Source organism: Camelina sativa, chromosome 10 (assembly GCF_000633955.1).
Source record: "Camelina sativa cultivar DH55 chromosome 10, Cs, whole genome shotgun sequence".
Classification (NCBI taxonomy): domain Eukaryota; kingdom Viridiplantae; phylum Streptophyta; class Magnoliopsida; order Brassicales; family Brassicaceae; genus Camelina; species Camelina sativa.
The window spans coordinates 24,125,152-24,137,949 of NC_025694.1; the positions used below are offsets into that span (position 1 = coordinate 24,125,152).

Sequence of the window (12,798 nt, forward strand, 5' to 3'; positions counted from 1 at the left end):
GGACACATGTTTGTAACGTTGTATTTTTCTGTAGAAACTTCTTTGTTGTTTCTCTTACTCGTTCGACTATTATAGTGAAAGTGGGAAATATGTTTGTTTTTACTCTGTACAAAAATTCTTTTTTTTTTCCTTCATAGATAGACCACTGTGATACCTTCTTTCTTCCAATCTCACTTTTACTTTAATTTTCATGGCTGGTTCTTCAGCTTCTTTACCGTTTGACTTGAAGAGATACCATGTCTTTTCGAGTTTCCACGGCCCAGACGTCCGTAGTGGATTTCTCAGTCATTTACACAGTCACTTCGAAAGCAAAGGGATCACTACGTTCAAGGATCAAGAGATCGAGAGAGGCCATACGATCGGACCTGAGCTCGTCCATGCGATTAGTGAATCTAGAGTCTCGATTGTGGTGCTCTCGGAGAAGTACGCTTCTTCCGGCTGGTGCTTAGATGAGTTGGTGGAAATCTTAAAGTGCAAAGAAGCTTCGGGGCAGGCTGTGTTGACTATTTTTAATAAGGTTCATCCATCTGATGTACGGAAGCAGTCGGGAGACTTTGGAAGTACTTTCAAGAAAACATGTCAAGGTAAAACCGAGGAAGTGAAGCAGAGATGGGGCAAAGCTTTGACTGATGTCGCAGCCATAGCTGGAGAACACTCTCTAAACTGGTTTGTCGTTGTTTCTTTTTGCTCAATTAATGATTAGAATGCTTTTATTTTTCTTAATTGATGCTTCAACGGTTGAAGTTTTATCATTTAAATAGACTCACCAACATGACTCTGTTTGCTTTTTTTAGGGCTAACGAAGCAGAGATGATCCAAAAGATTGCTACAGATGTTTCAAACAAACTTAATCTTACAACTTCAAGGGATTTTGACGGGATGGTGGGACTTGAAGCTCACTTGGCAAAATTGAACTCTTTGTTATGCCTCGAGTCTGATCATGTGAAGATGATTGGCATTTGGGGTCCTTCGGGAATTGGTAAGACAACCATTGCTAGAGCTTTATTTAATCAACTCTCTACTGGTTTCCGGCGAAGCTGCTTTATGGGGAACATTGATGTTAATGACTATGATTCGAAGTTGTGTTTGCAAAACAAGCTTCTGTCCGAAGTTTTGAACCAAAAGGATATGAAGATACATCATTTAGGCGCAATAAAAGAATGGCTACATAACCAGAGAGTGCTTATTGTTCTTGATGATGTGGATGATCTAGAGCAACTAGAGGTATTAGCTAAATAAAGTTCTTGGTTCGGTCCTGGAAGTCGGATTATCATTACCTTAAAAGATAAAAGTATTTTGAAGGCACATGGGATCAACGGTATCTACCATGTAGATTATCCATCTGAACGGGAAGCTCTTGAGATCTTATGTCTATCTGCTTTCAAACAAAATTCTCCACAAGATGGTTCCGAAGAGCTTGCAAGAAAAGTAGTAGAGCTTTGCGGTAATCTTCCATTGGCCCTTCGTGTTGTTGGTTCTTCTTTTTTTGGGGAGAGCGAGGATGAGTGGAGGCTTCAATTATATGCAATTGAAACTAATCTTGATAGAAAAATTGAATATGTCTTGAGGGTTGGATATGACAAATTGTCGGAGAGACATCAATCTTTGTTTCTTCATATTGCATGCTTTTTCAACCATAAAAGTGTTGATTATGTGACAGCCATGCTCGCTGACAGTACTTTGGATGTCAAAAATGGGTTGAATTCCTTAGCCACTAAATCTCTTGTGTATATATCTACTAATGGGTGGATAACGATGCACTGTCTACTACAACAATTGGGTAGACAAGTTGTTGTTCAACAGTCTTGCGAGCCAGGGAAACGTCAGTTTTTAGTAGAGGCCAAAGAGATTTGCGATGTGTTGGCAAATGAAACAGTAAGTTCTTATATATATATTCCCTAATTCCCTAAATATTGCCTAATTTTGTTTGTGATAACAATTTCATCAATCTTCTTTTGTAATATTTGGTAGGGTACTGGATCCGTCATAGGTATATCATTTGATATGTCCAAGATCGGGGAGTTCTCTATAAGCAAGCGTGCCTTTAAAAGAATGCGTAATCTCAAATACTTGAGATTTAAGTATGGAAGAAATGGGAGATATTTTAGTTTGTTAGAGGATAGTCAAAGATTTAAGGCTCGAAGACATGTTAGCTTGTTAGAGGACATGGAATATCTACCTCGTCTAAGGTTACTACATTGGGATTCATACCCGGGGAAAAGTCTTCCTCTGACATTTCAGCCAGAATGTCTTGTCGAACTCGATATGCGATACAGCAAGTTAGAGAAGCTATGGGAAGGAATCCAGGTTGGGATTTGATATTTGTGAATACGTTACTAATGATTGATTTAACCTAAGTATAGTATTCCTCATTTTTTGTTTGTTTGGCATGCAGCCCCTTACAAATCTCAAGAAAATAGATTTGGAAAATTCCTGTAATTTGAAAGAAATCCCAAATCTTTGGAAAGCCACTAATCTCGAGACGTTGACACTTGCCGGTTGTGAGAGTTTGGTGGAGATTCCCTCTTCTATTAGAAATCTACACAAACTGGAATTGCTGGATGCGTTAGGGTGCTCTAAGCTACAAGTTATTCCCACAAACATCAACTTATCATCTCTTAAGGTGGTCAAAATGGATAATTGCTCACGACTGAGAAGTTTTCCAGATATTTCTAGTAATATCAAGGGTCTCTCTGTAGCAAACACACAGATTGAGGAATTTCCTGCGTCCATTGGACACTGGACTCGTCTTGACTTTCTTGTGATAGGCAGCAGGAGCCTTAAGAGAATTACACATGTCCCAGAGAGTGTAACTTGGCTAGTCCTAAGCAACAGTGATATAAAGATGATTCCAGATTGCGTCATTGGTCTCCCGCATCTACTATATATGTCCATCGAAAACTGCACAAAACTGGTGTCAATTCGTGGTCATTCCCGTTCGCTGGAGTCCCTAATTGCAGAAAACTGTATATCACTCAAGAGTGTATGCTGTTCTTTCCAGAGACCAATCTCGAAATTGATGTTCTACAACTGTCTGAAACTGGATAAAGAATCGAAAAGAAGAATCATACAACAATCGGGTTACACGTCTATATTCTTGCCAGGTAAAGAAATCCCTGCAGAGTTCACTCACCAAACTAGAGGGAACTGGATTACCATCTCTCTGGCACCAGGTGGCGAGGAGGCTTTTTCTTCCTTCTCAAGATTTAAGGCTTGCCTTCTGCTTTCGCCAATCAAGAGTTTGGGATGTTATATGATAAAATATTCTCTAAGAAGCAACGAAGGTGTTAAAGGCGTAACTTACTGCACTGGAGAGTCCCCATATTTATTTTTGCCTCTTGGATCAACGACAGAACATCTGTTAATGTTTTGTGGCGACTTATTTTTGGTAGAAAACAGATGCCTTATGGACGTGACTCCGAAAGAAATTCTGTTTGCATTCTTAAGCGATGTCAAGATTATGGAATGTGGTGTAAAGATCTTGGCAGAAGCACAGAGTAGTAGTAGTAGTAGTGGCATTGAAGTGGGCTACAATGAAACTGGAGGCAACAGAAACCACCACATAGATGGAGAAGCAGAAGCTTTTAAGGTACCTCAAGATGAAAACATCAGAAACAGTAAACATAGAGGTCACTGGAGTTGGCTTAGGAAGATTCGTCTGGGGAATAATAATAATAATGAGACAGAGCAAAGTTCGAGACCAGTCTCAGGATCCGGTGATGATACTGATACCGAGGGAATCTTCATGAGGTACATTGAGCGTGAATCTGCTAAGCTCACTACTGATGAAAACGTCACAGATCTTTGGCGTTTGCTATGTATTGGTTCCCTTGTGGTCTCTGTTTTGTTGCTCTTTTATTGCTTGTTCCTCCAAATGCAATGACTTGCATCACAGTTAGATCTTGTTGTGTGTTTAGGAAGTTTTGGGGTTATTAATAAAAAAGTGTGTGTGTTTGTGAAACAAAAAAAAAAAGAGTTCAGTTTTCTCAATATATATATTTTTTTTTTTGTAAATATTCATTGGGCAAACTTTAGCAGAAAGCCCATCAGGCCCATTAAGCCATCTCTAGGCTCTAGCTATTCATCATCGGTCTATATGAGTAAACCAAACCGCCTTATGATTTTTGCTCTGTCTTTCCACTAAATTTTCATTGTTGCGGAAGGAAGAATCAAAAGTATTTGTCTCGAGAAGCCGCCATGGATATGCAGAGTGGAGAAGCCGCCATGGATATGCAGAGTGAAATCGAGAGATTGGTGTTTTTCGAACATGCTCGAAAACTTGCCGAAGCTACCTACATCAAAAACCCTTTAGATGTCGATGTTAGTCTCTTTTTTCTTTTCCTTCTCTTTCTGGGTTCATTCATGTGTGTTTCTGATTTTATGTTTTTTTTTTTCTTTTTTTTTGAGAATTTATGAGAAAATCGATGAAGAATTTGTGATTTCATTGCGTAATTCAAATTGGATTTGTGTTTTTTTTTTTTTTCCTTAATAGAATTTGACGAGATGGGGAGGAGCTTTACTGGAAGTAGCACAGTTTCAACAAATCACAGAGTCAAAGCAACTGATTCTAGGTGACTGAAAAGAGTAGTAGTCTTTATTATGGTATGATAAGATGTACAATTTTTTTAGCTATTGGAATCCGTAATTAGAAGATGGGAATTTTTTTGTGTAGAGGCCATTTCGAAGCTGGGAGAGGCGTTGTTAATTGATCCAAAGAAGCATGATGCTCTTTGGGTCATTGGTAATGCTCACGTTTCATATGGGTTTTTAACTCCTGATCAAACCGAGGCTATAGATCACTTTGAGAATGCTACTCAGTTCTTTCAACGAGCTCTTGAGGAGGTTATTTTTAGTCTCTTTCTTTCTTTCTTTCTTTCGTTATATCCTCACCTAGTCAGTGTGGTTGATTGATTGTTATATGTTTTTTTTTTGTGTGCTATTTTGTAATTTCGCAGCAACCGGGGAACGAATCCTATCAGAAATCACTGGAGATGGCTTCCAAGGTATACTTTTGGTCTTTTGTTTTATCTTTTGGTCCTGTGTTCAAGGATTTGAGGATATACATGTTGTCGAGGCTTCTCTAGTTTTCTTAGGAATAGGAACACTGCCTGGTGTGCTTTGGATCACTGGATATATAGTGACTCTTTATATCCGAATCATATCTTTATGCCTAGGGATGAAGTTCTTTTTAGTGTAGTGAAGCTATGGGTTATAAATCTTTTTGGTTTTTGTTCGTTAGACCAATTTTTCCTTCCCTCTGTGTGAAACTGCAGGCTCCAGTACTACATACAGAGGTTTACAAACATGGTTCAGGCCCACAACCATTGGGCGGTGTCGCTGGACCATCATCATCTAGCAATGCGAAGGTTGTTTCTTTTATTTCAAAACTACTAATTTGGTTTGATGATAATTTAACATGTTTGTTCTTTCTTTCTCAGTTCTCACAGACGATGAAGCAAAAAAAGAACAGTGATTTCAAGTATGATGTGCTCGGATGGGTCATCTTAGCCGCTGGCGTTGTTGCGTGGTTTAGTTTTGCCAAATCTCAGATGCCGGTCCCAAGGCAGTAACACTCACCAAGAGCGTCGACTTTTTATTCATTTTCAAGCTAAAGAGTTTTTCATTATTGCAACTCAGAAAATGTATAAGAATTCATATTGTCCTTTGGATATTAACATACAAATCAGTGAAGAGCATAGTTACTTAACTCAGAATAGTACTTCTCATGAACTCATATTGTCCTGTGTCATTTATCACCATTTCTGTAAACGTGAGAAGCAAAACCCTAAAACCTGGTTTATCTTTTGCTGTTCATTCAAGGAATTGAGATCTACAATCGTACATGTTTACATAGGCTCCTCAAGTTGCACTATCAATAGTAGGAGAATGGTGCATCTGAATCAACTTCTTTTGCCTATAGACTAGATGAAGTTTTTAGTCTAGAAAAAGAACACATTATACAGTGAATGAATCTTTGGCTCCTGTTCTTTAGACTAATTCTTCTTTATATACTAAAGTGCAGGGTCTATTACTACAAACAGAGAGGTTCACAAACATGGTTTACGTCTAGAACTATCAACAACCTCAGAGACTATGAAGAATAAGAAAGCACTGATTCCAAGTACTATCATCAACATCACAACAAATGGACTATTAAGGCAGTAACACTCACCAAAAGAGAGTCTAAAATCACAACTTTATATTCATTTTCAAACAACACTCTGAACATATTCGAGATTATTGAATTAAGAGAATCAGAGAATGTGTATGAGAGCTAATATGAGTATCTCTCTACATTACTCTGTTGAATCAAATTGTCTTGTAAAAATCAGTGAAGACCATCATAGTCACCTAACTGAGAAGAGTACTCTTCATGAACACCTTCTACAGCTTCTTCTTCTCCATCGTTAGGCACTGAGATAGACTCTCCCAAACCAACCTGTTTCTCTTTCGGTTCGATCATCTGATTAAAGCCATGAACAGCAATGCAATCGTTGACAAACATATCTGGATATATGAGTGGGACTCCATTGAGAAGAAGTATATCACCAGACCAAGAAACCTCAATTTCATACCCTTTAAGAACAGTTTGCAGAATCGATCCTTCCCAAGCAAGTTTCTGAAGATCTTTCCAAGAGACAAGTCGATTGATCACATGCCCTCTGAAGATAGTAGCGTAATCGGAGAATTTGGTTGTTGGATTTGGAATCGCCTCGTCGGTCGGAGCAAAGACTGTGATCATCTTCGTGTCGTTGTTTCCTGAAGTTTCTAACTGCAGAGCGAGAAACGTGGCCATGATCACGAAGCCTCTCGACATTAACAATCTTGAAGCCGATTCAAAGATGTTGAAGCAGTTCACTACTGGTTTTGATCTATTAGGAGGACTTGGAGCAGTACGAGTCGCTGAACTAGGGATTGGGATCGAACCAGTAGGGTTTGGGACTGAAGAAGACGATGGTGAATCGCCGGAGATCTTCGTCGGGGATGTGAAAAACTCTTCGGATCCGTAAATCACGATGTAACCGTCGTCAAAAACAGGGGAGTCTTGGACCACGGCGCCGTTGATCGAAGCTTTGCCACCTCCGAATCGTGAAGAATTGGTGACGACGAGAGATGAGTTAGATCTGAGAGTAGGGATTTTGGCGCCGTTCGGGAAGTTTCTTAGGGATTCACCGGAGAGTCTCGTCGGAGAGAGCTGGTACTTGATATCGAGAAGCGAAGGTTGACCGGATCTGGTGAAAGCTTGATCAGAAGGTGCGAAGATGGTGAGTTCTTGCCAATCGTTGAGGTTTAGATCTTGGCTCGCGAGCTTTAGAGTGAGTCCCATGGAGAAGTAGCTTGAATCGGAGAGGATTTCCACGGCGGATGAAACAGATGTTAGAGAAGGTGCGACGAGATTGAGATCGAGAACGAAAAATAGGAGGAAGAAGGTAGTTAGAATCTTCGACGCCATTGATGCGTTCTTGGAGCTTTCTCTTTTGGTTTCTCGATGAGAAAAGCCGTTGCAGGGGAAGTTACAGTTGTTTTAGTCCATCCATCCTATTAAAGAGCGGGAAACAGAGTTTACTAAGCTTTTAGGGGGCAAATCTGGGCTTTTTTTCTGGGCTTTTATTATTAGGCCCATTTGTTTTTTTGTTTGTTTAAAGTTTCTTAAAATTTATTCAAAATAATATTTTTAATTGATTAAATTCTGTAAAAGAAATGAATCCAACCTTGTTATTTCCCTCTCTAAAACATCTTACCAATCACCATATTTTTATCATAATTATCCCAATCACATATATTGTATCTACAATCATACACAAAAATGCATTGGATGCAAGAGGAACCGATCCTAACAACAAATCGATTATTTGTCCTCACTCCAATATCCACATATATGAGAAATATATAAATGTTGTATAACGAACTAGAACAATAGTTAGAAATCGTAAAAATGTATCCTTCATATTTGATATAAAAGGATTCAATTGTCAATTATTCTTACCAGAAATAGGATCGACTATGGATTCGAATCGAATCATTCGAATCCATAGTCGGTTTGTGGGTTTACTCTTGTTTGAGCATTCGAGAGTTCACGGTTTTTAGGTTTTGGTCTCATGAGCTTTTGAAAACCTTAGAGGTAAAAATTCGTTTCTGGGTTTACTCTAATTCGTAATTACTCAGTTTGTGGGTTTGTGTGTTTTACTCTAATTACTCTAATTACTGGGTTTGTGATGTTGATTTTGTTTTTTGTGTTCATGAATCATGATGTTTCATGTAACTAGATAACTCAAGTTTGAGTCTCCTTGAGTTCATTGTTTCTGTTGGCATCATTGTCTCACGTTTATTTTTTTTGTGTCCACAGATGGACAAATCACTGAGCTTGTGTGATGATAACTACATCGTGAGTGATACTGAATGGGATCGACATATGCTGGAAGAAGAAAAAAATCTGGTGGAAGATGAAAACAATCTGGTGGAAGATGAAAACAATCCAGTGAAAGATGAATCTCTCATGGGTGAATCATCTCATGCTCAAGTGAAAAGAGGTAAACGTAGACATTCAAGGTGTTGGAAAATTTTCACTATAATTGGAGAGAAAGATAAAGATGATAAATATCATATTATATGCAACCACTGCAAGTATAATTATCACTTGAATCTGGATAGGAATGGAACAACTACTTTGCTTAGGCATATGAAAACTTGTTCCAAAACTCCTGGTAGTACTCCTAGTACTCATAGTCGAAAGATTGACATGATGGTGTTCCGTGAGTTGATTGATGTTGCCATTATAGAGCATGATCTTCCTTACTCATTTGTTGAATATGGAAGGATTAGGGAAGCTTTTGCATATGTCTATCCGAGTATTGAGTTTTGGAGTAGGAATACTGCAGTTGCTGATGTTCTGAAAATTTTTGAGAAGGAGAAAAACAAACTTAAGCAGATTTTGAGTGAATTTCCGGGTAGAGTTTGTTTTACAACTGATTTGTGGAGAGCAATAACCGTGGAAGGTTATATGTGTTTAACTGCACATTACATTGATGCAAATTGGAACTTGCAAGCCAAAATAATATATTTTTGTGCTTTTCCTCCACCTCATACTGGTGTTGCATTGGGTATGAAGTTGATTGAGTTGTTGAAAGCATGGGGGTTAGATAAGAAAGTATTTACTATTACTGTAGACAATGCTTCATCGAATGATAATATGCAAGGAGTTCTAAAAAGGCAACTTAGAAAGGATTTGGTCTGTGGTGGAGAGTTTTTTCATGTAAGGTGTGTAGCTCATATTTTGAATCTGATAGTTCAAGATGGGTTAGATGTGATAGAGAAAGCTTTAGATAAAATTAGGGAAAGTGTCAAGTTTGTGAAGATTTCAGAGTCTCGAGAACAGATGTTCCAAGGGTGTGTTGAAACTGGTGGGATTCATACTAAAGCTGGTCTTGTTATGGACGTGAGAACACGTTGGAACTCAACCCATCTAATGTTGTCTAGAGCGATCCAATTTAAAGATGTGCTGCGCAATCTTGCTGAAGTGGAGTCGAGTTATAAGTGGTTTCCGTCTGAATTGGAGTGGTCTAGAGCAGAGCTTATATGCGAGTTCTTGAGGCCATTTGATGAAATAACAAAAATTGTTTCAGGCTCTAAATATCCTACTGCGAATCTGTACTTTATGCAAGTTTGGAAAATTGAAAGTTGGCTTAGAGTTCATGCAACATCTGAGGATGAGACCATTTGTGAAATGGTGGATACCATGAAGCTGAAGTTTGACAAATATTGGAAATACTACAGTGATATACTTGCGATTGCTGCTGTTTTGGATCCAAGGTTGAAGTTGACTTGTTTAGAATACTGCTTTAGCACTTTAGATTCATCAACTAGCAAGTCTAAGGTTGATCACATCCGCAAGAAGATAGAAAAGCTGTATGGAGTTTATAAGAAGAATCATGTGAACACCGCTGCAACTTCACAAGTTATGGAGGATAAACTACCATCTTGATATGGTGTAAGTAGCTTATTCTGTTATGTTCTTTGTCATATTATGTTATATGTTCTCTCTATTCTTATTTTGTTCGTTGTCATATTATGTAGGGCTTTTATGCATTTGTTTCTCAAAAATCTGGAACAGGAAAATCGGCTCTAGATATGTACTTGGATGAACCAGCTTTGGATATGGTTGCTTTTCAGAGTTTGGATGTCTTGAAGTATTGGAAAGGTAATGCAGCACGTTTTAAAGAGTTGTCTCGCATGGCATGTGATGTACTTTGTATTCCTATAACCACAGTGTTTTCCGAGTCATCATTTAGTGTGGGAAGCCTAAAGTACAAATTTTTGAGAAGGAGAAAAACAAACTTAAGCAGATTTTGAGTGAATTTCCGGGTAGAGTTTGTTTTACAACTGATTTGTGGAGAGCAATAACCGTGGAAGGTTATATGTGTTTAACTGCACATTACATTGATGCAAATTGGAACTTGCAAGCCAAAATAATATATTTTTGTGCTTTTCCTCCACCTCATTCTGGTGTTGCATTGGGTATGAAGTTGATTGAGTTGTTGAAAGCATGGGGGTTAGATAAGAAAGTATTTACTATTACTGTAGACAATGCTTCATCGAATGATAATATGCAAGGAGTTCTAAAAAGGCAACTTAGAAAGGATTTGATCTGTGGTGGAGAGTTTTTTCATGTAAGGTGTGTAGCTCATATTTTGAATCTGATAGTTCAAGATGGATTAGATGTGATAGAGAAAGCTTTAGATAAAATTAGGGAAAGTGTCAAGTTTGTGAAGATTTCAGAGTCTCGAGAACAGATGTTCCAAGGGTGTGTTGAAACTGGTGGGATTCATACTAAAGCTGGTCTTGTTATGGACGTGAGAACACGTTGGAACTCAACCCATCTAATGTTGTCTAGAGCGATCCAATTTAAAGATGTGCTGCGCAATCTTGCTGAAGTGGAGTCGAGTTATAAGTGGTTTCCATCTGAATTGGAGTGGTCTAGAGCAGAGCTTATATGCGAGTTCTTGAGGCCATTTGATGAAATAACAAAAATTGTTTCAGGCTCTAAATATCCTACTGCGAATCTGTACTTTATGCAAGTTTGGAAAATTGAAAGTTGGCTTAGAGTTCATGCAACATCTGAGGATGAGACCATTTGTGAAATGGTGGATACCATGAAGCTGAAGTTTGACAAATATTGGAAATACTACAGTGATATACTTGCGATTGCTGCTGTTTTGGATCCAAGGTTGAAGTTGACTTGTTTAGAATACTGCTTTAGCACTTTAGATTCATCAACTAGCAAGTCTAAGGTTGATCACATCCGCAAGAAGATAGAAAAGCTGTATGGAGTTTATAAGAAGAATCATGTGAACACCGCTGCAACTTCACAAGTTATGGAGGATAAACTACCATCTTGATATGGTGTAAGTAGCTTATTCTGTTATGTTCTTTGTCATATTATGTTATATGTTCTCTCTATTCTTATTTTGTTCGTTGTCATATTATGTAGGGCTTTTATGCATTTGTTTCTCAAAAATCTGGAACAGGAAAATCGGCTCTAGATATGTACTTGGATGAACCAGCTTTGGATATGGTTGCTTTTCAGAGTTTGGATGTCTTGAAGTATTGGAAAGATAATGCAGCACGTTTTAAAGAGTTGTCTCGCATGGCATGTGATGTACTTTGTATTCCTATAACCACAGTGTTTTCCGAGTCATCATTTAGTGTGGGAAGCCTAAAGTACAAATTTTTGAGAAGGAGAAAAACAAACTTAAGCAGATTTTGAGTGAATTTCCGGGTAGAGTTTGTTTTACAACTGATTTGTGGAGAGCAATAACCGTGGAAGGTTATATGTGTTTAACTGCACATTACATTGATGCAAATTGGAACTTGCAAGCCAAAATAATATATTTTTGTGTTTTTCCTCCACCTCATTCTGGTGTTGCATTGGGTATGAAGTTGATTGAGTTGTTGAAAGCATGGAGGTTAGATAAGAAAGTATTTACTATTACTGTAGACAATGCTTCATCGAATGATAATATGCAAGGAGTTTTAAAAAGGCAACTTAGAAAGGATTTGGTCTGTGGTGGAGAGTTTTTTCATGTAAGGTGTGTAGCTCATATTTTGAATCTGATAGTTCAAGATGGGTTAGATGTGATAGAGAAAGCTTTAGATAAAATTAGGGAAAGTGTCAAGTTTGTGAGGATTTCAGAGTCTCGAGAACAGATGTTCCAAGGGTGTGTTGAAACTGGTGGGATTCATATTAAAGCTGGTCTTGTTATTGACGTGAGAACACGTTGGAACTCAACCCATCTAATGTTGTCTAGAGCGATCCAATTTAAAGATGTGCTGCGTAATCTTGCTGAAGTGGAGTCGAGTTATAAGTGGTTTCCGTCTGAATTGGAGTGGTCTAGAGCAGAGCTTATATGCGAGTTCTTGAGGCCATTTGATGAAATAACAAAAATTGTTTCAGGCTCTAAATATCCTACTGCGAATTTGTACTTTATGCAAGNTGTACTTTATGCAAGTTTGGAAAATTGAAAGTTGGCTTAGAGTTCATGCAACATCTGAGGATGAGACCATTTGTGAAATGGTGGATACCATGAAGCTGAAGTTTGACAAATATTGGAAATACTACAGTGATATACTTGCGATTGCTGCTGTTTTGGATCCAAGGTTGAAGTTGACTTGTTTAGAATACTGCTTTAGCACTTTAGATTCATCAACTAGCAAGTCTAAGGTTGATCACATCCGCAAGAAGATAGAAAAGCTGTATGGAGTTTATAAGAAGAATCATGTGAACACCGCTGCAACTTCACA

General features: G+C 38.2%; 2 protein-coding genes and 1 pseudogene across 2 annotated transcripts; 2 read left to right on the forward strand and 1 right to left on the reverse strand.

Moving 5' to 3' along the window:
• On the forward strand, positions 90 to 3,962 carry LOC104719760 (annotated as a pseudogene).
• On the forward strand, positions 4,124 to 5,730 carry LOC104719761 (mitochondrial import receptor subunit TOM20-4). Its single transcript, XM_010437729.2, has 6 exons — positions 4,124 to 4,320; positions 4,493 to 4,571; positions 4,673 to 4,842; positions 4,956 to 5,003; positions 5,274 to 5,366; positions 5,439 to 5,730. The coding sequence occupies exons 1-6, from the start codon at positions 4,198 to 4,200 to the stop codon at positions 5,568 to 5,570; spliced, it is 645 nt and encodes a 214-aa protein (XP_010436031.1). The 5' UTR covers positions 4,124 to 4,197; the 3' UTR covers positions 5,571 to 5,730.
• On the reverse strand, positions 6,318 to 7,519 carry LOC104720669 (putative fasciclin-like arabinogalactan protein 20; the record flags this gene model as incomplete). The annotated part of the gene is made up of 1 exon (XM_010438547.1): positions 6,318 to 7,519. A coding segment is annotated over one exon (1,191 nt), but the record flags the coding sequence as incomplete, so codon positions are not given.